At 45.8% G+C, this 20,955-nt stretch overlaps 1 protein-coding gene across 1 annotated transcript in view; it reads right to left on the bottom strand.

Annotated features, from left to right (window-relative positions):
* The window catches only part of Polr1a (RNA polymerase I subunit A), a 64,265-nt gene that overhangs the window by 12,128 nt on the left and 31,182 nt on the right, over positions 1-20,955 (bottom strand). Inside the window, exons 14-25 of the mRNA XM_034511950.2 lie at positions 18,801-18,992; positions 13,055-13,204; positions 11,990-12,173; positions 10,735-10,817; positions 10,465-10,623; positions 8,310-8,408; positions 6,634-6,786; positions 5,230-5,312; positions 2,989-3,154; positions 2,068-2,289; positions 1,200-1,414; positions 434-601 (exon numbers count right to left, since the gene is read on the bottom strand). Coding sequence (XP_034367841.1) covers positions 434-601; positions 1,200-1,414; positions 2,068-2,289; positions 2,989-3,154; positions 5,230-5,312; positions 6,634-6,786; positions 8,310-8,408; positions 10,465-10,623; positions 10,735-10,817; positions 11,990-12,173; positions 13,055-13,204; positions 18,801-18,992 — 1,874 coding nt within the window. The remainder of the gene's footprint in view (positions 1-433; positions 602-1,199; positions 1,415-2,067; positions 2,290-2,988; positions 3,155-5,229; positions 5,313-6,633; positions 6,787-8,309; positions 8,409-10,464; positions 10,624-10,734; positions 10,818-11,989; positions 12,174-13,054; positions 13,205-18,800; positions 18,993-20,955) is intronic.

Here is a 20,955-nt window from a genome sequence, read left to right as displayed (position 1 = left end):
ACAGTGAGAAGTTGGGGAAGCTATCCAGCACCATTCTGACAGAGAGTGGAATGTGCATGGATGGAGGAATGCCAGCAGTGTGGGTCCATGTTTTCTGCTTCCCCAGCAGTTACCACACTACAGTGTATAGATATATACCTAAAGGGCCATGGCCACAAGAATGACATCCTGTAGTCGGGCAACCAGGTGGCACTGTGCTGGACTGAACCATGCTCTTGTGTGTGAGGCCTCACAGGTATCTCTAGTAACCTGATGGAGTGGCAGAGGAATCTACAGAACCCTAAAAGAGCCACAGACACCACTCTGGCTACAAATAGGTATGAGAGAATCCATCTCCCACTCTAGTTCCTTGTCCCTCTTATAAAATGACTCCTTTCCCAGGAGCATTAGAGCAGACTACACAGCGGAGGGGTGCCTCCTTGTGCCCCCATACCTTGGAATGCCCAAGGTGACGTTCATCTCGCCTCTGCCTGCAAAGTGGAAGGTGTTCAGTGTCATCTGTGTGGAGGGCTCTCCGATGCTCTGGGCGGCCAGGAGGCCAACAGCCTCGCCTGGGTCACACAGTGAGCGCTGCCACTTCAGCTGCAGTAAGGTTCTCAGCCTGGAGACACAGGGGACGACAGCAAGAATCAGGAGCAAGTAGTAGACTACTTGACACACTAGAAACCAGGAACACAGAGCCCTAGCTGGTTCTTTGTTTGCCACAAGAACATCATGTGCCCTTGCCAGGCCAGTGACAAAGGCCCCTGAGTAGTGGTTATTTTGTGACCATTCACATCCCCTCCCCTGCTAGCAGGAGAAGTTTGGCTTACACTTCCACTGTACCAGCTGGAAATAGGTTCAGTTTACTAAGCAGTCAGAGGTAGGGGCGTGCATCTGCATGTGTAAATCACATCCGTATTATGCAGTGTTGGCACTGCATAATTCTGTCATGTACTGACCATCCTTCCCAGATGGCTGGCCCATTAGCAACAACCATTATCTTACATGGAAGGGGCTCAACAAACCGGGGTGTGTATGAACAACTGAGTATGAGGGCAGTGCACATGTGGAAGAAGCCATAGAGCTACATGTCTAGGTAAGGTCTTCTATATGCTTTTGAAGGCAAAGGAGACCTTCTGGTATGCAGGTGAAGGCTGCTTTCCTCTTCTGGAGTGGACTGGAGGCTTACTCACCATGTCACAGATCAATGTCCTCACCTGTCGAGGGAAAGCTCTGATTTCTTGTAACTCTTCTCTGCTTGAGCTGCCCACTCCTGACTGTAGTCATCAATCTTTTTTTCAAATGTTTCAGACACAGATGCAAAGTAGATGTCTGGGCGCCACACAGAAAGGCTAGGGTCGGGACAAGGGGCAGCCCTCTTCTGGTATTTCCATCGGCTCTGCTCATCCAATTCATACCACATCTGTAACATCTGAATAGATAGCAAGCTGTGTCTTAGCTAGGTGGGAAGGCATCAGGGCAGGCACAAGTCTCCAACTCCAGGCACAAGACTCAAAGGAGGAGAGCAGGGGAAGCACAAGGTAGGAACCAGGCTGTGATGACGTAAGGACCAGCTCAACACTTAAAATAGGGAGGACTCTGTCCCATGGCATGGTGCTGACCAGGGCAATTCATCTTGAAACTGTCCAAAGCATAGTATTTACTGTCCAATAAAGATTCCTCTGGAGTCAAATGGGCGGTATTCATGACTATGGTATGATAAGAGGCAAAGAACTGTCCCAGGCAACCATGACACTCAGAGTGAGGCGACTACTAAATGCTAGTTAGCATTTCTCTCCCAAACCCAGGCTGGCCTTCTCTCTACTAGGTCTCTATCAGTGAGCTCTGCTCACTGATGGCCTCTCCACTTCTAGCGACTGGTCTCCCTGATCTTTCATGCCCATCAAAGCCCTAGGAATTCCTTCAAGCCTACTACTCTTGTGTGTAATGAGTCTCCTAGTTGTAGTCTTCATGGCTACCGCTGGCATCTGGACTGATACCACACTCTATTAGGGAACATCTTCTCCTTCCTCTCTGGGAGGCCTGAACAAGCTAGGCACTGTGGACACAGCCTCCTCACATTACCTGCTGGGTCTCTGGGCTGCGGCCATTCTGGGTCTTGCCCTTTAGGTTCAAGGCTTTCACAGCTGCCTGAATCTTCTGGGAAAAATTCAGGAAGGCACCTTTTCTCAGCAGGGCACTGGGATGCTTGTGATGCCATTTTTTAATGGCTTTGAAGTGGCGTAGCACTTTCTGGGGATCTGCTCTGGATAAAACTTCATGAAGATGCTTGGATTTCATTATCACCTAAATAAGCAAACCACACAGGTAAGATGACAGCATAAAAAATGGGCCATATTAAATGACTTCAAGTGACTCAAGGTACGTAAGAAGAGTCCCCAGAACACCTCCCAGGAGAAACAAACACCTGGTGAAGAAAGCCTTCACCATTAGGAGAGAGCTCAGCTAACTAAGAACAGCCTCCCAGGAAGAGGGAAAGATGGCCAGGGGACAGGTGCCAGTAAGTCGAGGGCCCAGCCAGGACTGAGATCCTCAATTCTGCTATCAGAAGTAAGTCCCGGACAGCTCATGATGGTTTCACTTTCCCAAGCTGAAAACAGGGTAACTGTTCAGTTCACAGCAATGAGGTGGGCCTGTTCAAACCCCTGCCCCGCCTACCTCCTACCAGTTGGTTATCATAGCTTCGGCATTTAGTTGCTTTAGCTAAAACTGGGCAGAGGGCTGCTATAGCCCTGGACTGCACCAAGGAGGAACCCAGACTTTCTGTGTGTTTCAGTTTAAGGCCCAGCACCCCAACTTCCCAAAGGCAGCTACTGTTCCACGGGTACTCATGTGTTGCCATGACCTTGAGTGGGCAAAGTCTAAGGAGGAGCTCTGAAAACAGCAAATGCTTCAGAACACTGGTGGGGCTTTTCTCAGTGGCCACATGGATGAAATGGTAGGGCTCCAGGCATCACCCACAGGCATCACGGGGTCTGACAATACCTCATAATTGCTGGCCAGAAAGGGGAACTGCTTGGGCTGTAGGAACTGTGTCTTGGGGATGTCCAGGCCGTCCTCCCCATACAGGAACTGCACCACACTGCCATCGCTGTCACGGACCGTCAGATCGTACTGGATGACCAGCCCTTCCAGGTGCTTGATGATACACCTGTAAGGAAACTTCTGCTCAGTGCACGGTAAACACCTCCCAGGACGGCTATGATGGGAAGGAAGGGGACTACTGTTCCAGGAAAGACTCTAGAATGGACCACTTCCAGTGCTCCAGGTCCTGGGATCAAACATGCAGAAGCTACATTTCCTGCCCATTTCCCAGGAAGAGATGCCTCAGTGGTCTGGTTGCCACCTCCCAAGGCCAGGTTCCATTCAGCTCAGCTGTTATGGCTGCTCCCCGCCCCTTTACTCTGCTATATCTCAGAGCTCAAAGGGACCAGCCAGCATTCTTAGAATCATAGGCAGGCAAACGGAAGAGAAGGAAGAATCTTAAACTGTCAAGTAGAGGCTGCCAAGCAAAGGGGCAGCATCAGAAACTAAATACTGACATGACACCCCTACCTGAAGACCTTTGTCTTCAGTCCTCTATGGCAGCTGGCTTCTTCACCCTCTCTTGCTTTCTGTCTTGGTCACAACTCAATGTCTACTGCAGTTTCCTAAGACCCTGTTTTCTCTCCCCCAGCATCCAACCCAAGCTGGAAGAGCAGAGCTCAGTTTTAGCCACCACTTTCATGATGTTTGACTCAGAGGCTGGCAAGCTGGTGCCTTTCACCACACAGTGGTGATGATGTCAGTCTTTGGCCCACTGCTATGCTGGCCTTAGAGGGCCTAACATCTGTCCCTCATATCCATGTGTCCAGACTGCTTCTCCAAGCTCCAGGTCTTATCTCTAGTGACCCACTGACATAGCTACAGCCACATCCCGTTCTCTGCTACAGTATTCTTTCTGCTTCCCTTTAACTGTGCTGTGCTTCCTCTCGGGCCTGAGAACTTCAGTGAGCAGTTCTGTGTCTTCTCCACTTCCCTACCTGAAGGCTATGCTGTGCCTCCTCATGCCTAAGCCTTCATGAGCTCCCACTGGCAGGTGAATCCTGTGAGCTTTGCCCCAGTGGCTGCTGCTCTTCTGGTCAGCCAGAGACCCCAACACCCTCCCATTCATTCTTCTATGGGTTCCCAGACTTGGATCCTACCATGCAGAGTTCACCGATCATGTGCTTCCCAGCTTTTCTTATGCTACACTTGTATTCTTCAACAATCTAGGGGGAATTAAGTCTAACCACTGCTCACACAAAGGTCAGGTAACTCAGGCCCCTAGGAAGAAAGGGGGCTGACCTTTCTTCCCTGACCTTGCTTGTGCACTGCCAACTCCACAGATGGGCTTCTTACCAACAGATCACTCAACTGTTCTCCTCTACTCTAGTGCCAGGGAGTCAAGAAGGCTTGGTATGCAGGCTTGACAAGTTTGAGCTCAGAAAAGAATGTCAAAGCAGTAACCAGTGGGCAAAGATTCAAGGGGAAGCCAGGAAGGAACTGGGCTCCTGTCACCCTGCCCACAGCGCTCAGTGTCGCAGCCGGAGAGATGTGGGGTTTGCCTCCCTCAGGTTTCTATCATTATTCCCACTAGCATACATTCTTTTGAGCTCAGATCCTTCTGTCTACCCAATAAGGCTAGGTACAAGACTGTTTCTTTTCCTACCTGCGAGGAAAGAAAAGGTCTTGGCCGATGACCCCCCAGGTGACAAGGACACCCGTCAGTGCTTATCCCAGGTTGCCGAGCCTCTCAGACATGGAAGGAACTCACCACTGCCATCCAGGCATGTCCAACCTTTGGACACTGTTCATTATGCTGTCGCCTACAAAGTTTACCCGAGAACTGTGTATCCGAGCTTTATATGTGCAAAAAAGAATCCGGTAATCTTTGGTGTGGGATTACAATTTTCTGTTGGGTTGTGTTCAGATATTTTGAGGCATAGGCAGCTCACAGGTAAGGCACACCTAGAAGACCTGTAGATCACAGGGCCTACTGTGTGAACCTCTGAAGGCATGCTCTACCAGTAATGCAGAAATACTCTGTGCTATTTTCTGTCTTGGGCTACACCTGGAGACATTTAAAAGAGATTATATCATCTAAAGAATGCACATGACAGGCACAAGGTCGGGGGATGCCAACCCACCTATCAGAGGGCTACAGATAAATTAATTAATTAATTAATTAATTTATTTATTTATTACCTTTGGAGATAGCCAGAGCGGCTGGTTTTGACAGCAGTGTCCACCAGGCCTTCTCGTCCCGCCATGCAGTGGAAGAAGAACTCCTATGGGAAAAGTGGGAGCCAGGTACCAAATGTGGCAGTGAGTACCATTCATTTCCTAGAGGGCCACTCAGGGCCACCCTATGCACTCTTTCCTAGACATGCAGAGTGTTCATTTCCTAGATGCTAGAATCCTTTAGAATAGCTCCTAAAGACTTGTGGTCCCTTAGGATCAAGTTCTTCCTGTCTGAGGTAGAAGGACACATGGATCAAAAGCAACAGGAGCCAGAAGCCCTAAATGCACTCTCCCTCCTGCATCCTCAGGACACCGTATGCCACACTGCCAGTGAGAAGCAATGCTTGGGTTCACCACCGTCCTGCAAATCCCAGGCCTGGATTCTACAGGTCAAGTGTTCCCTAAACTTGTCTGTTTAGTTTTGAGATAAAGTCTTCATATGTAGTCTAAACTGGCCTTGAATTTGTGATCCTCCTGCCTCAGGCTCCTGACTAATTGGGATTGCAGTCGAGAGCTACATGGTCGTTCACATGCTCAGCTCAATGATTTTTTTTTTTTGATACACTAAAAGGCGTGAGTCAGAGTTTGAAATATTCTACATCAACCCACTGCCTCTTGCCTTTAGGCTACGGATGATCCTGCAAATGCTTGTATGGGGCCAACGGTGGGGTCTCTGGAGCATCAGCAGCCTTACAACGGTTCACTCTAGACCGGCATCCTCTCACACCACCAAGGGCGACATGTGCACAACCCATGAAACCAAGGGACTGACACCCAAAAGGCCATTCCCTTAGGGAAAACTGTATTTGCTGAAGCAAAACTATATACCTGCTACAGATGTCCTACTATTATGAAGTGAGGGGAGAGAACAGAAAATTCGGACTTCATGAAATCAATCTCTACCATGCTCCTTTTGATGATCTAAGCACCTTGGTGACTGACACTCCCCCTTTCGGCTGCTTCTGAAGCAGCTAAGAACTGGCTTAGAGAGGCTACGTTACAGAAAGGGTAAGATCAAGATCTATCTTGTCTTTTCATGTTTTGTTGTTGTTGTTGTTGAAGTGTGAGGACTTGCTATGCAGCTTAGGCTGGACTCAAACATGACAATTCTCCCTTGAGCAAGTACTGGGATTACAGTATGAGCCAACACAACAGGCTCAATGTTTTCATTTTACCACTAACATGATCACATGCCTACTGTATGTTAGCACTTTGCTGGCTCTAGTATCACAACGGGGTGCCACCATGTGGTCTGGCGGGTACACCTTTAACATTTACCACTTGGTTCTTCTTGTGCTATTACTAACGAGGCCATAAGTCACCACTACTAGGCATATAGCTGAGGAGAAATGCCAAAAATACACGTACAGGAGGCCTGATACCAGTAAGGAACCTTCCAGTGACAAAGCCACCAGCCCTGGGGGTGAACTCGTAAGGCTCAAAGCAGGGCAGTGACTTGCCAGACGCCATTAGTGGGGGTCTCCGACCTTCCAACTCAATTTGGCCCAGCAGGCAAGAGATCTGAGGAAAGAAAACACAAATAACACACAAGGTTTGAGTTCTGAGCAGCACTTTGTCCAAACAGGACTTCCAGCTTTCCTTCAGGAAAAGCATTTGGAAATGATGTTAGATCTGAAGACCAACCTAGATGCTGAAACTACCCAAAGAAGAACATTCCAAGAAAGAGTTGGCTATGGCTTTTACCCCTCCCACTTGAGGACAAGCAATGCCTAGAAAAGAAACAGTGACTTAGAATCACCATGTTATACCTGGGAGAGCCTTGAAGTTTGTCCTGTTTGCTTTTTTGGTTTTAGTTTTTTGATAACGTTACATAAACTAGAATTATCTGGGAATATGGTCCTGAGTTATATGAGAAAGAAGGCTGAGCAAGCCACTAGGGCAAGAGAGTAAGCAATGTTCCTCTATGGCTCCTGCTCTAGGTCCTGCCTTGAATTTCTGTCCAGAGTTCCCTTAGTCATGGAGTTGTAAGATGAAATAAATTCCCCCGCAAGCTGCTTTTGCTCACGGTGTTTATCACAACAATAAAAACTCTAAGAAAAGGTTCCAATGGGGATATGGAGCCCAGAGGGGAAAGTAATCCCAGAGCAGAGAGAAATCAGCCCGCTCATCTGCTCAGCCTCTTAAGCCTCCCCTAAGGATGGTGCATGCTCCCCAAGAGCCTCTAAAGGATTGAAAACAAACAAACAAACAACAACAACAAAAAAAAAACCACATCAAAACCGACACTAAGATCGTTGAAAATGTCTCCATGGCACCAAGGAACTCTGGGAGAACGAGACTCGAAGGGTAAATGATCCCTTTACAACCAACACTTGAGATGTAAAGGAAGACATGATGCAGCACTGGAAGATTCTGTGTGTGGTGTGTTGGGTGTGAATTCATGTGTGTACTTGTGAAGGCCCGTGGCTGACACTGTGTGGGTGTGAATTCACATGTGTACTTGTGAAGGCCCGTGGTTGACACTGGGTGTTCTCTCAATCTCTTTTCACCTTTTATGTGTTGAAAAGGGTCTTTCTCTGAACCTGAACTCATGAATTTGGTTAGCATGGCTGACAAGTGAGTGACCTTGGGGATCTGCCTCCCCAGCCCATAAGAAGGGAACTATATGAACTGCCATGCCCAGTTTTTTCGTGGATTCTGGAGCCCTGAACTCATGTCCTGGGCTTGTGAAGCAAACACTTCACTGACTGAGGAATCTCCTTATTTCAGCATCAAGATTTACACAGAAGTTTTACAAAGATAGATGATGTACAGATATAACATGCACATATACACAGACCAATACCTGGTGTTTTAATACATCTTACATGGTATATAACCTACCTGCATCTTTCTATCAGCTCTGTCTAAGTCCTGACGGTGGTTAGTACCTACACTGACTAGTAAATATTTCAGGAGTTTTTAGTCTTTTCAGTTATATTTTACATGGAATGAAGATGTTTAAAAGCAGAAAAGAACCTGAAAGCTGACTCCTGACATCAGCCCACCCTTCTGGCAAACTGCTAAGCTACTTTTGCTCATACTTGCATCGTGTTCACGGTTGACCCTTTGGCTCCGGACTGTACCATCATCTGCAGGTTGTTCTCAGGGAACTGTCTGTGCAAGCCAAAAGGCATACATGCCTGTGGATTAAATCAACACACTGGTCAGTGACTTCATCTTTCTTGAAATCCCACATTCAGAAGGCAAAGCTTTAACACAAAAACAACAAAGCCAGAGAGAAGAGTATTTATCTTCAACTGAGGGCTGAATTTCACTTAAGACAAAGGAAAACCTTATCTGGATTATCCTTTCACTAAAGTCTACAGTCCTGCCTCTGCTATGCTCACAGGAGCCCCAGGTTCCATTCACTGGCCAAATGGCACCAAAAAGGAAACATAAAAGGCTGAGAAGCAGGGGAGGTGGAAAGGAGGGGGGTAAGAGGGGGTGGGAGGAAGGAGGGGGGTGGTGGCAAATCCAGTCTGTGATCCTGAGAGGAGCTAGATGTGGTTTGAATAAGAATGGCCCCCATAGACTTATACATTTGAATGCTTAGTCGCCATGGAGTGGCACTCTTTGAAAGGATTAGAAGGACCCTTGTTGGAATTAGTGTGCCACTAGAAGTAGGCTTAGAGGTTTCAAAAGCCTATGTCTGTCTGTCTCTCTGCCTATGGATCAGGGTGTATAACTGTCAGCTACTTCTGAGAGTTACTTCTCTGCTATTTCTCCAGTACCATGACTGCCTGTGTGCCACTGTGCTCCCTGTCATGGCAATGGACTAACCACTGAAACTGTCAGCAAGCCTACAATTAAACGCTTTCCTTTCTAAGAGATGCCTTACTTATAGTGTCTCTTCACAGCAATAGAACAGTGACTAAGACACTAGACAAGAATAAAATCTGGGCTGAAAAAGGTTTAGAGGTTAAGAACACTGGCTGTTATTTCAGAGGACTCAAGTTCAATTCCCAGCACCTACATGGCAGTTTACAGCTGTCTGTAACTCCAATTTTAGGGGATCTGATACTCTCACACTGATATACATGCTGGCAAAACATCAATTCATACAAAATAATAAAAAAAAATATAAAAAAGAATAAAATCTAAGGTAAGGTACTAATGAATCAGCACATGAAAGCACTGTCTGGATCCCCAAAGAGCCAGCATTTTACCAATGTCCAACTCGCCAGTGTGCCATCAAGCACTGGATGGCGAGCCTTGCCTCAGCACAAGACCAGTAGTGAGAAAGCCCCACAGGGAGATCCTGGGGGACAATGACAAGGGTTCTGAATCTGTTTCAGCCTTTGCCTGGAGATCTAGACACCACAGGAGGAGCAGAGCCTGGGTTGGAAGAGGAAGGAAGTGAGCCATGGGACAAGAATCTATTCTAAGATGTGCCATCAGCCCTGGTAGGCAAGGCTCCTGCTTCCCCAGGCAGTGCTATAAGGCTCCTCTGAATAAAACTTTCTACTGAGGAGAGAAAGATCTTCTAGGCCACCAAATGAAAGGCAGGGAGAGGACCCACAGACAAACTGCGATGTAGCCTTGTCCTTTCTTTCCTCAGGTGGGACCCTTGGGTCTACCAGGCAGAGAGTGCCAGGCTGGCTCCTCCTCCAAACCACAAAATAGGGAGTCCAGGCTCTGGAGCAAAGGGAGAAGCAAGGTGTGACCCTGACCCATGCAGATTCCCATCTCCTTCTGAACTGCCACAGAAGCAGCTCTGGCATTGTGCATAGTGCATACGGCCCTCACACACCTGCTTCTAGGCGAGGAACAACTCAGAGGTCAGGCACACCACTTACTTAAGGTCACACAGCAAGTATAGCACAACAGGGACCCGGGCATTCACCCTGGACTGTGCGGCAGAAGCATCAGAGCCTTCTGCCTTTCATTCTGTACAACTACCGAGAGCGGAGTGGTTCTGCAGTCACGCTTCTGTCTTCAGCCCCTTTAATGTAGCGACTCCACAGTAAACCCATTTAGAAGTGCCGCACAAGTGTTCCCTTTTAGTATGAAACCAAGGCCTTCCCAGACTCCTAGTGTAAGCTCGTCACAAAGATGGATTCTACCTACCCAACCTCAGATTTCACCTAGTCGGATTGATGGAAAGGGCTCAGGGTGAGAATCAAATGTAATTAAAACCAAACAACAGAAAGCAGCACTCAGAACGATGGGGACTCGTGCACTGTATGGCCAGCTAACCTTGTTAATCTCATTGCTGAAATGGTTCACTTCCTCCTTGAACTTCATATCAATCATGTTAAAATCCCTCTGGTCTCTGCCCAGATGGGCATCCTGCCATTTCCCTTGGATCTCATCACATGATGCAGCTTCTGGCAGGTTCAATGCAGCCCTGACAGCCTAGAATGAAGAAAGGAACAGGAGGCTCTAGCCAAAGGAGGGTGTGGTTTTGTCTGTAAGGTTAAGTGGCCCCTGGACAGCAGGCCATAGCTCCCCAGTCCTCCTCTTTACCCGAGGTCCACACTGGGTGGATTCTTCAATGATGCGCTGTCTCATCACATCTGCATTTGGCTTAACCAAGATATCTTCCACACCTGCAAAGTCAGACAGAGAAGCTCAACAGGGACCAGGCCTCATGTCGCACTGGCTTGTAAACTTGGTGAGGCTCAGACCCCAAACTGAGAGCCACAGACAAAAAAAAAAAAAAAAAAAAAAAAAAACTCTGGAACAGTGATATTAACATTCGTGCATGCTTACAAAGGCTTAAACATCCATCCAAAACCTCTCTTTACAATTAGGGCTCAAAACTGAGGTACACAGAAAAAAGCCGAGGCTTGAGTTTCAAACTTCCGCTTTTAGCCAGAAGCTCTGCTGGCTACATCCAATAAATATATGTGGGATGAAATGGCTAGAGATTTTGGCTCTTCAGCAGCAGAAGAGAGGCTGACAGTGAGTACCCAGGAACCCTATCCACGGCTGTATGTATGCATGCAAGCACACATCCATGTCAAGTCTGGGTAACAGTCCAATGGCTCCCAGAACTGTCTCAGAAAGGTCCATATCCTTTCAATTAAGCACATCCTTTGTCTCAAAGGACTGACTGCTCATTTCTTTTCAACCCAACAATGTTTTGTTTCTACCCATGAATGCCACAGACTTAAGAATCCGTCAGCCAAGATCTGAGTGGGAAGGTAACAACTGACTGTTTAAAAGCTAGAGCAAACATCTGGAATTCTCATTACAGCAGCCTGGAAACCTGAGGCTTCTGAAGACTGTATCTGAGCAGAAAGAGGAAGAAATGATTCCTCTCCATGGAAGCCAAAGGCATAAAAGCAGACCTGCATGAGGTCACATCCAGGCCATCCCTGTAATGATGGCCTCTGCTAAACAGGGCCAGACTGAGGTTAGCCAGCCTCCCCCAGCTCTTCTCCCTAGCTTGGTCTTGTTTGCTCCGTCAACAGATCACCAGTGCAGCTGAACCATTCCCATTTGTGCAAGATCTTCAAGCACGGCTGCTGGTTAGATCTGGTTTTCACTTGTGAGCTGGGTGTAGGAGTTTATATTATCATAAAGAACAGGGTGAAGGAAGGGACAGGATGGGAATGGGGATGGGAAGGGTTGCTTTGCACGGCTATAGGAAAGGAACACTGGCTGTGGAAAGTCGGACGGATAGCACTGATGGGAAAAGCCTAAACATCCACCAAGAAAACTGCCTAGGAGGCATGCTGTAAGGTGACCAGGGCCAGGGCCACAGCCGAGTACTTACCCAAGGTGAAACCTCTATAGAGCTGTAGGTAAGCAGTGAAGAGGCGTGCTAGGCAGGTGAGAACCCTGCCGCTCGTCTCGCCCCCGTAGATCTCATAGCAGCAGTGGACCAGGCCGTAGGCAGAGCTCCCGTAGTGTGCCTTGTCCAGCACTCCGCAGAGCAGCTCCCCCTCCCTGATGATCACCTGTGCAGGGAAGGGTCACCAAGGCCGTGCTGCAGGGGACATCTCTTGTGGGAACCACCCACACAAGCCAAGTACTATTTAGCTTTATTGTTTATGTCCCTCGACTGTGACCTGTCTCAAATCCTTCAGGGAAAGAAGAAGGGAATATACGAAACTAATGCAAACTTTAGATAAGGGAGATGAACATACAGTGGCTAAGGTCTTAACTGCACACAGTAGGTGGATGATCTACACAGGGAAAAGAAGTGGCTGCTCCAGGTCTGCATAGGGCACATGTTAGTCCTGACACAGGGTGGGGGTAGGGTTCACTGGTACAGGCCATGGTAAGCATGCAGGGGACCCTGGGTTCAGTACTCAACACCACAGAACAGGAAAGAAAGAGGGGAAAGGGAGGTTGAGGAGAGCAGGCCCTGTTAAAAATACAGCCAGCTGCAGATTTGAGATGCTCGCTTATCAAGAACACTCAGAGGCCTTGGTAGTCTTTGGTGTGAGTGAGTGTGCTCTCACAAGGGTGAAGCACTGGAGGGTGACCACATTGGCCTTCCCTAAGTCTGGTTCTGAATGTTTAGAGGTAGGATTTGGGAACCTCACAGAAATTTGGCTAACTCACACCACTCAGAGGTCTTGAAGGAAAGTGCAAGTTCCGTGCTGCAAGCACTGCAGAAATACCAGCTTCGGGACGCCTTCCCAAATCAGTGCTTCATACTGAGAACCAGAGGCCAGAGGCCAGAGGGCAGCCCTGACCACATCTTAAACAAAAGTGGATACCATCTTGGACAAACTTGTTTTCTGAGGCATGGCATCAGTTTTTGAACTTGTTTTTTAAAGTTAATCCTCCAACCTCCAGGAACAGGAACCAACTTTATAAAGGGCAGCCATACCTGGGACTCACACATGGAGTCAGGGTCAAAGTCAGGAACAGGCCGTGGCTTCTCCTTTACCCAGGCTTTACTGCTGATTTTTGCCTTTCCAGATAAATTCAGGGGAGCGTAGTCCTCTGGAATGATGTTTATGAGGAGGGTCGACACGACCTGGGAAAACGGAGGACAATATGCTGGGAGGGGAAGAGATAACTGCCCTTTCAGGACTGTCACCTCGTGATGCTGTTTCTCATGCTCTCAAGACAGACAGTAAAGCAAACAGGTCCTGATAGACAAGTCTCCCAAAACACACTGAAATACACTAAAGCATCACTGTTGAAGGATATCTGATCACATTGTGAACCGTGAGATTGTGTTACTAACATGCTGGTTGTGGTGCGGCTCAGCCCTTAGCACACACCTTTATCCTCGCTGGCTGGAATACAGACGCCCCCTTAGTACACCTTTAATCCCAAACAGTGCCAGTAAAGTGAGTTTGTAGAAAGAAGCACTCACGTTTGAAAGTGATGTCTGATTGAGAGGCAAAGTGGTGAAAGATTTGACAGAATAGATGTCTAACTCTCATGAGAAGAGAGGAAAGAGAAGCACTGTAAGAGGGAGCAGGGCAGAGAGAGGAGGAGGAAGAGGAGAAGGAGAAGGAGAAGGAGGAGGAGGAGGCGGCTTTTCTGGTAGAGTTTTACAGACAGATTGAAGACAGACCAAGTCAGACACAGGCGAAAACAGCGCGAGCCAGAAGATTAGAACATACTGCCAAAGTTAGTTTGAGGCCAAGCAGAACAACTAGGGGAGCTTCGAGGGGGGATGGGGTGGGATCAGTCAGTCCGCTGGAGGACTAGGCCTAGGTTAGCAGATGGAGGCAGTGAGCCTCCTAGATGACAATTTGTATCAGGTGACTAAAAGCCACTTTTCTACTTCGTAGGATCTTCATTCCTTAAATACCTTATCCTAAAGTGAGGAACCTCTAAGACTTGCATTACATTTTCCAATAGGTCAAAGGAAGGGGAGGAAAAATATAAATTGCTTTGGTGTCAAAGCAATTATTAGCTAATGTGGTAAAATAACAAAAGTGAAGACTTGGCAAAGCTGAGAGAGATGGTGAGGCTCCTAAGACTCCCACATGCCTCAGTCATCGTCAAGGAGGGGACAATCGCTACTAAGTTTAATGACTTCCTCCCCACACAGAGCTTGTATTTTCAAGGCAAGGACATAAACCTTAACTAAGGCTCCCCACAGGAGGCCTAAGCATCTGCCTGGGGCCCAGAGTGAGGCAGCAGGGATTAGGGTGCCTGGTATTGGTTGTGTACTGAGGGATCCAGCACTGCTTGTTCACAGCCCGCAGACAAGATGCATTCATTCATTGGCAATTACCTACCCTGTGTTCACTATGAGGCAGGCACTGAGGAGAGAATAGTGCTCCTTGAAGCCTTGATCCCTTAGGGATCCTGCTTTGGAGGAAAACAGATCAAGAAAAGTAAGAGCAGAGCATAGGAGGGCACAGCTATTTTAGTAAGAGGCCATGGAGGGCCTCAGCCAGACAGGGCAGTCAGTGACAAATTCATACGTTTTAGAGCAAGAGATAGGAAGGGCAAATGGAAAGGCTTAGCCTGAATGAGAAGGAAAGTATCTGATGACTATACCCAAATACCCTAACCAGCACAGAACATGAATAGGAATGCATTTCTCATAGTCACGGGAGCAGAGGACAAAATGGGGGCAGACTCAGAGTCTGGGAGCGTCATGCTTTCTGGCTCACAAGTGAAGACTTCTTACTCTGACTTGACTTTGCGGACGGAGTGCTTAGAGACTCACAAGGGAATCCCATTCATCTGTCCCATGATGAATTCCCCAAAACATTCCCCAAAGGCCTCATTCTGCAATACTATCCCTGGGGGTGGGGAACAGAGTGAGGATTATAACACGAATCCTGGGAAACCAAGTATTTAGACAAAAGATCGTTCTGATTTAACTCCTGACAGTACTGTTTACTGTAAATACATTCCAGGTCTACATGCGGAACACAGTAAATGTCTTAAAGAACAGGTGTCACACAGATAAGGAAGACGGACAAGCCCATAACCTCACGCCAGTCAGCTTTTACAGAGCTAAACGGCACAAGTAAATTGATGTAACTAGAATTAATTTTAGTACTGAAAGGTCAGGCTGTCTTTCCCGAGTCAACCAGGAGGGTTATCACTCTGCAAACAGTTGCTGACAGAAGGCCGGGAGAGGCTCTTTCTCAAGCAAGTGTTCTACAGAGGGAGGCAGGTGTCCCAGAGGACAATAATGGACCAGCTTTGGAAAAGTTGCCAAGTATCTTCCTACAGAGGGAGCAAGGCTGGAACAAAAAGACAGATGTTACAGGTTCTGGGGCTGCAGAGGTGGCTCAGTGGTTGACAGCACTGGTCCCTCTTAAAGGGGAACTTGAGTTCAATTTCCAGCACCTACATGGCAGCTAACTGCCTATTAACTTCAGTTTTAGGGGATCTGATGCCCTCTTCTGGCTCCCAAAGGCACTGCTTACATGGGTGTACAGATACACATGCAAGCAAAACACCTGTGCACATAAAAGTAAACAAAACACCAAAAAACTAAGAAAGAAATAAAAATGAAGAAAGCAGGTAACTGTTTCTGGGGCAGATGGTGATTAGAAGGCCTCCCCTACCCACAGCTCAGCTCTACAGAAGGCTGGGATCATGAGGGTGAGCGGGGAAAGGAGTGGAGGCAGGAGGGGAGGCTTCCTTGGGCTGCTTAACACAAGCTGCAACTTAACCAAGAACGACATACAGCTAGCGAGGGTGCTGCCAGAGCTGGGCACCGTCAAAACTGGAATTTGGAGTAAAGTAAGAAACACATCCAACCACTCACACACAGGGAAATATGGCTTGCTAGCTCGCCTACAATAGAAAGAATATCTGAAGAGTTCACTTCAGCTTTATTTATAATAGCTAAGAAATGGAAACAACTAAAAATGAATAAACAAACTGTAGTATTTCACGTGATAGAATGTTTTTTAGCCATTAAAAAAACAAAAAACCAAAAAACCCACAAGTAAAACACAGGTAAGCCTTCAGAAAATTGTCATTAAATCAAAGAAGCAAGTCTCAAAAGCCTTATATTGTCTGAAATAATTTAGAGGAAATGCATAATTTAGGTAAAGTCACACAGACTAGGAGCGGGACAAGGAAGGAATCCCAGAACGGAAGAGGCAGAGGCATCTAAGTGATTTAAAGTCCGGTTTACACAGGAGGTTGAGGCTAACCAGAGCTAGAGCGAGACCCTGTCTCAAAACAGCAAATAATAAAGATGTAAAGGATATCAGTACATATGCAAATAATTTAAAAGTTTCATGCTAATCTGCATTAATCTTTAAAAACATTTTTAAGGAAACGGATTTTTGTACAAGTTTCAAAATGTAAATATCCTTGGATAACAATTTCCAGAAATTGATGTAAAATATATCCCCATGAAAATATCCTAGAATGTGAAGAAACAAATATTTACTATAGCATCGTTATGAGTATAGTTATATAGTTAAAATGATAATAAAAAAATAATTAAAACGTAAGTGCCTACCAACAGAAGGACACTTAAATCAACTAGGGGGATATTCATATCACTGAACACAACATGATAAGAGGCTGAAGAGACAGAGGCATCTCTACATGTACAGACAGAAAGTCTCCACCCTGTACCATCAAGCACACTGAATTAAGTTACAAAGCAATTACAGAAAAGCTTGGGTCTGCCAACTAGGCACACAAAAACAGTTAAGCAAAGTTAACACACTGTCATATGTGGAGTGTGTTAAAAACAGGCTTCTCAAGAACCAGGGAAAAGGGAAATACTCACTCATGAAACAATTATGGAAAACAGCATGAAATTTCCTCAAACACACCAGAAGCAGAACTCCCACATAATTCAGACACACCACATGGCACACACCCACGGAAAGGACAGCTGCACTTACCCCAACACAACAGCCAAGATACAGAATCAAGCTAGCCATCTATCTATAAAGAAACAGCTAAGACCAGGTGGTGACATACACAGGGGAATACTATTCAGGCATTAAAAACAATGAAACCTTACTTACAGCAAGAGATAAGCCTGGAAGATAGTACATGTTACTACAATATAGTCAGACCACAGAAAGCAGATACTGTATATTTTAGAGTTGAGTCCAGAGAAGCACAAAGTAGAAAAGAGGCTATGAGTAGCTGAGAAGGGGCTGCAGAGGGTGGTTAACAGATACAAGGGGGCTGTTTAACAGAGAATAACTCTCAGGTTCCACAGTGCAGCAGGGTACCTGGATGCCAATTACTGTGTATTTCAAAACAGCTGCTACAGAGGGCTTAGCAAGTTCTCCTCATGAAGAAATAATCAACACTTAAGGTGACAGACATTTCAGCTATCCATGTCTGATCATTATACACTGCATTCACGGATGGAAACACCACACTGTGCCCCTGCATCATAATTATGTACAAATAGTAGAGTGTCACCTGAAAAGGGGGTGGGGGTGGGGATACAACATAAAACAAGTGTCCAAAAAACAGATTAAGAAAAGGACTGATAATCAAACCACCCTGTGAAGGATGTGGAAGCTCACTCACAGCCTCCTCACCTAAGCAAAAGTGAGTGGTGCATCTGAAGAAGGCGCATGCTTCAGGTTCCAGAGGTCAGCTGAAGGGGTGTTTTAAATACAAGTTCAAAGTTGAATGTCAAGTTGGGTGTGGTGGTGTATGCCTATAATCCAGGCACCTGGAAGGCTGAGGCAGGACTGACTGAAGTTCAAAGCTAGCCTGGACTACATAGCAGGACACAAAAATAGGGGGGACAAGAGTGGGTACAGAGAGATGGCTCAGTGGTTAAGATCACTGACTACTCTTCCAGAGCACCCAGGCTTGGTTCCTGGTACCCACAAGGTGGCTAATAACTCTAAGTAACTTCAGTTCCAGGGGATCTGACACAATCTTCTGGCCTCTAAGGGCACCAGACATGCATAGGATTTATAGCCATATATGCAGATGAAATGTTCATATACATAAACTAAATATAAATGAGTATTTTTAAAAATTGTAGAACTTAATCACAGTTCACAGTTCTGAGCAGCCCTGAGGACACTATAATGTGACTCCATTATTATTTATTTCTGTGTATATTGAGAATGGACATGGAGAGGGAGGGAATTTTTCCTTTTATTATTTTTATTCTGTTGAGCAACAAACCTGTACTATTTCTACAATAAAAAATAACGTGAAAGGCAAACCTAACAACTAAATTTATTAAGGACAAACATAAAAATTGCACTTTTATATAATCATAAAAATAGAAAAATTAATAAATCATTTATAAAAGCAATCTAGAGTGAATGAGAGAGTTGAGCTTGTGGTCAGGGTGCTAGACAAGGATAGTGAGAAGCAAACTTACCACATTCTGAGCCAGGACAGACAGACAGACAGACAACAAGAGCTTTTGAAAGAATGGTTCATATTTAAATTAAATTATTACAGCTATTGAACTTTGCTTGCTAATATTTTACAATTTTTCTATGCAATCTGTTCTTAGTAGATTCTCCTTTGAGTTTTCCCAGCCTTCGGGCTGTACCCAAAGGCAAAGTCACATTATTTCATGATTAGAGATTTTTTTTTTCTGTCTCTGGTCTAGGATCTCTTGGAATTGAAACTGTTATATATGTGATTTATTTCCTTTTAAAATATACACTGGCTGCTAGTCTCCTAACTACCTGCTTTCCTGTCCAGAGTGGGAAGGGCTTCAGGATGGCGGGACGAAAGAGCTTCACGCGTCCCACTTTGTCTGTGAGCCCTCGGTACACCAGCTCCATGTACTGTTCCCGGGTGAAAAAGCATCCCCGAATGGTCATGTTTGCGCCTGAAACCATGTGATCTTGGATCAATCCTGCCAATGGCTGGCCATCCTGCAAATCAAAAAGACAAGAAAAGAATAAAGACAAATTTAAGGTCAAACTCTTTCATTTCTAACCATCTGTTTGGAGGCCACTCTACCAAGAGCTTTCACATAAAGCCCAGACTCTCTGCTCCATGCCCTCACTTAGAAACAGGCCACCTCACAAACCACATGACCAGGAGTGACTACCAGCCTTAGTTTTTGCCAACTGCCTTCTGTCTTAAGACAAGTGTGTTTCAAACTCATCCAGTTCCACAGGCCTTCCTTATTTAATGACATCTGGTTCTAGTTACTCAGCAGATTTTTGGCATTATGTTTGGTCTGGCTGTTGTCAGTGTTCTTGGTTTTGTAGTTTGGTTTTATGCTTTTGTGTTTTTCACACATTTCTGGCCTTGTATTTCTGTAAATCATTCATCCATCTAACCAATGTTTACTGAGAGCCTACTGTGTGCCTGGGCATAAGGCAGGTCATTAGCCTGTTCAGGAGATGTCAGTGAGGAAACAAATGCTGAGATGAACACAGGACCACGATGGGTTTTAAATGTGGTGGAAGAGAAGGGCAGGATCGGCACAGGGCAGACCGTGGAGGGGCGCTCAAACTGCATCTGAGAGCGGCAGTGCAGATGAAGCCTCAGTGATGACAGGCCCAGGCAGGAGGAAGAATTCAAGGGCTCGGGGTCTTCGAAGGCCAGGGGAGGGCCTTGATGTGTCTGACTATATTGGGAAAGAATGTCCTTTACTAGTGTGTTTTCAGAGTACAGCATGTGGTTCAGGGTGAGTTCTAATGAACGTATTACCCACCTAAGGCCAAAACATAGGCTTTTTTTTTTTTTTTTTTAAAAAAAAAAAAAAAAAAAAAAAAAAAAAGGTTCACTGGCCACATTAATTTCCTATGACATTTTCAGTCTTTGTAATCCCCAGTCTCCTGGACCTTATCGGTCAGGTCTGTGTTCATGGCAACACAGGCAAATCAAAGTAAAAATAGCTACACACACTGACATTCTGTAAGTAGTTAAAATGTTTCCATGTTTACAGGAATCTGAGATAAAATTGAGAATAGAGCTCAAAGGGCATTATCATCTAACTGTCACATCACAGCCATGGTTCATAACGAGGGGCTCAGAACCTCACATTATCATCTGACTGTCACATCACGGCCATGGCTCATAACGAGGGGCTCAGGACCTCACAACACAGTTTTTGAAAGAGCCAGAATGTAAACATTCTTGTCAAATGGTCCAAACACAGTAATGATGGGTCTAGGAAAACTCACAGAGTTGTCAGAGATGGGTTGAAAAGATGCCCTAAATGTAAGGCAGGAGCAGATGACACATGCAGCCTTTTAAATGAAGGCTTCAAGTTACTAACATAAATAAAAAAAATTATCTTCCCTAGTGACACTAAGTAAATCAACCATCCTCCAGGGCAGGCCCCATGCTCAGGAGTAGCTGGGCAATAGAAAACAGACTCCATGTTTGTGCGTGTGTGTACTTGTTTTGTTTTTGTCTATTTTGTGTTATTAGTTTTGATCTTTGTTCCTGTTGTTTGAGAGAAAGAACATGATGAAAAAAATAGTATACGAAAAAAATTAAATAAAAAGTTAACCTAATATAAAAACAAAAACTCTTCCACATCTTCTTCCAAAAATGATCTTGTTTTTCTTGGAGGAGAAACCCGAGCTGGGATTATGCATTTGATCTATTCCAGTCTCTGTGAGCAGATACTACACAATTTTCACCCTTCAAGGAATGCAATTACATATGCTACAGACACACCTGGTGCCTTACCTCCTTTTCTATCCAGATTTTTCCAGGACTAGAAAATATCTTAAAGAGCTAAATTGCTTTCAATGCACTAATCATGGGTTCCAGGGAGAAATGCTGACTAATGCAATTACTAAGTGTCTACTTGTAATTCTGAATTTCCTAAGAGAACTGCTTACGGTTGGAAAGAACAATTTTGAATCAAAACTA

The sequence above is a fragment of the Arvicanthis niloticus genome, chromosome 9 (assembly GCF_011762505.2).
Source record: "Arvicanthis niloticus isolate mArvNil1 chromosome 9, mArvNil1.pat.X, whole genome shotgun sequence".
Taxonomy (NCBI): Eukaryota; Metazoa; Chordata; class Mammalia; order Rodentia; family Muridae; genus Arvicanthis; species Arvicanthis niloticus.
The sequence above is the reverse complement of the archived record's forward strand: the minus strand, read 5'-3'. Positions and strand labels throughout refer to the sequence as shown.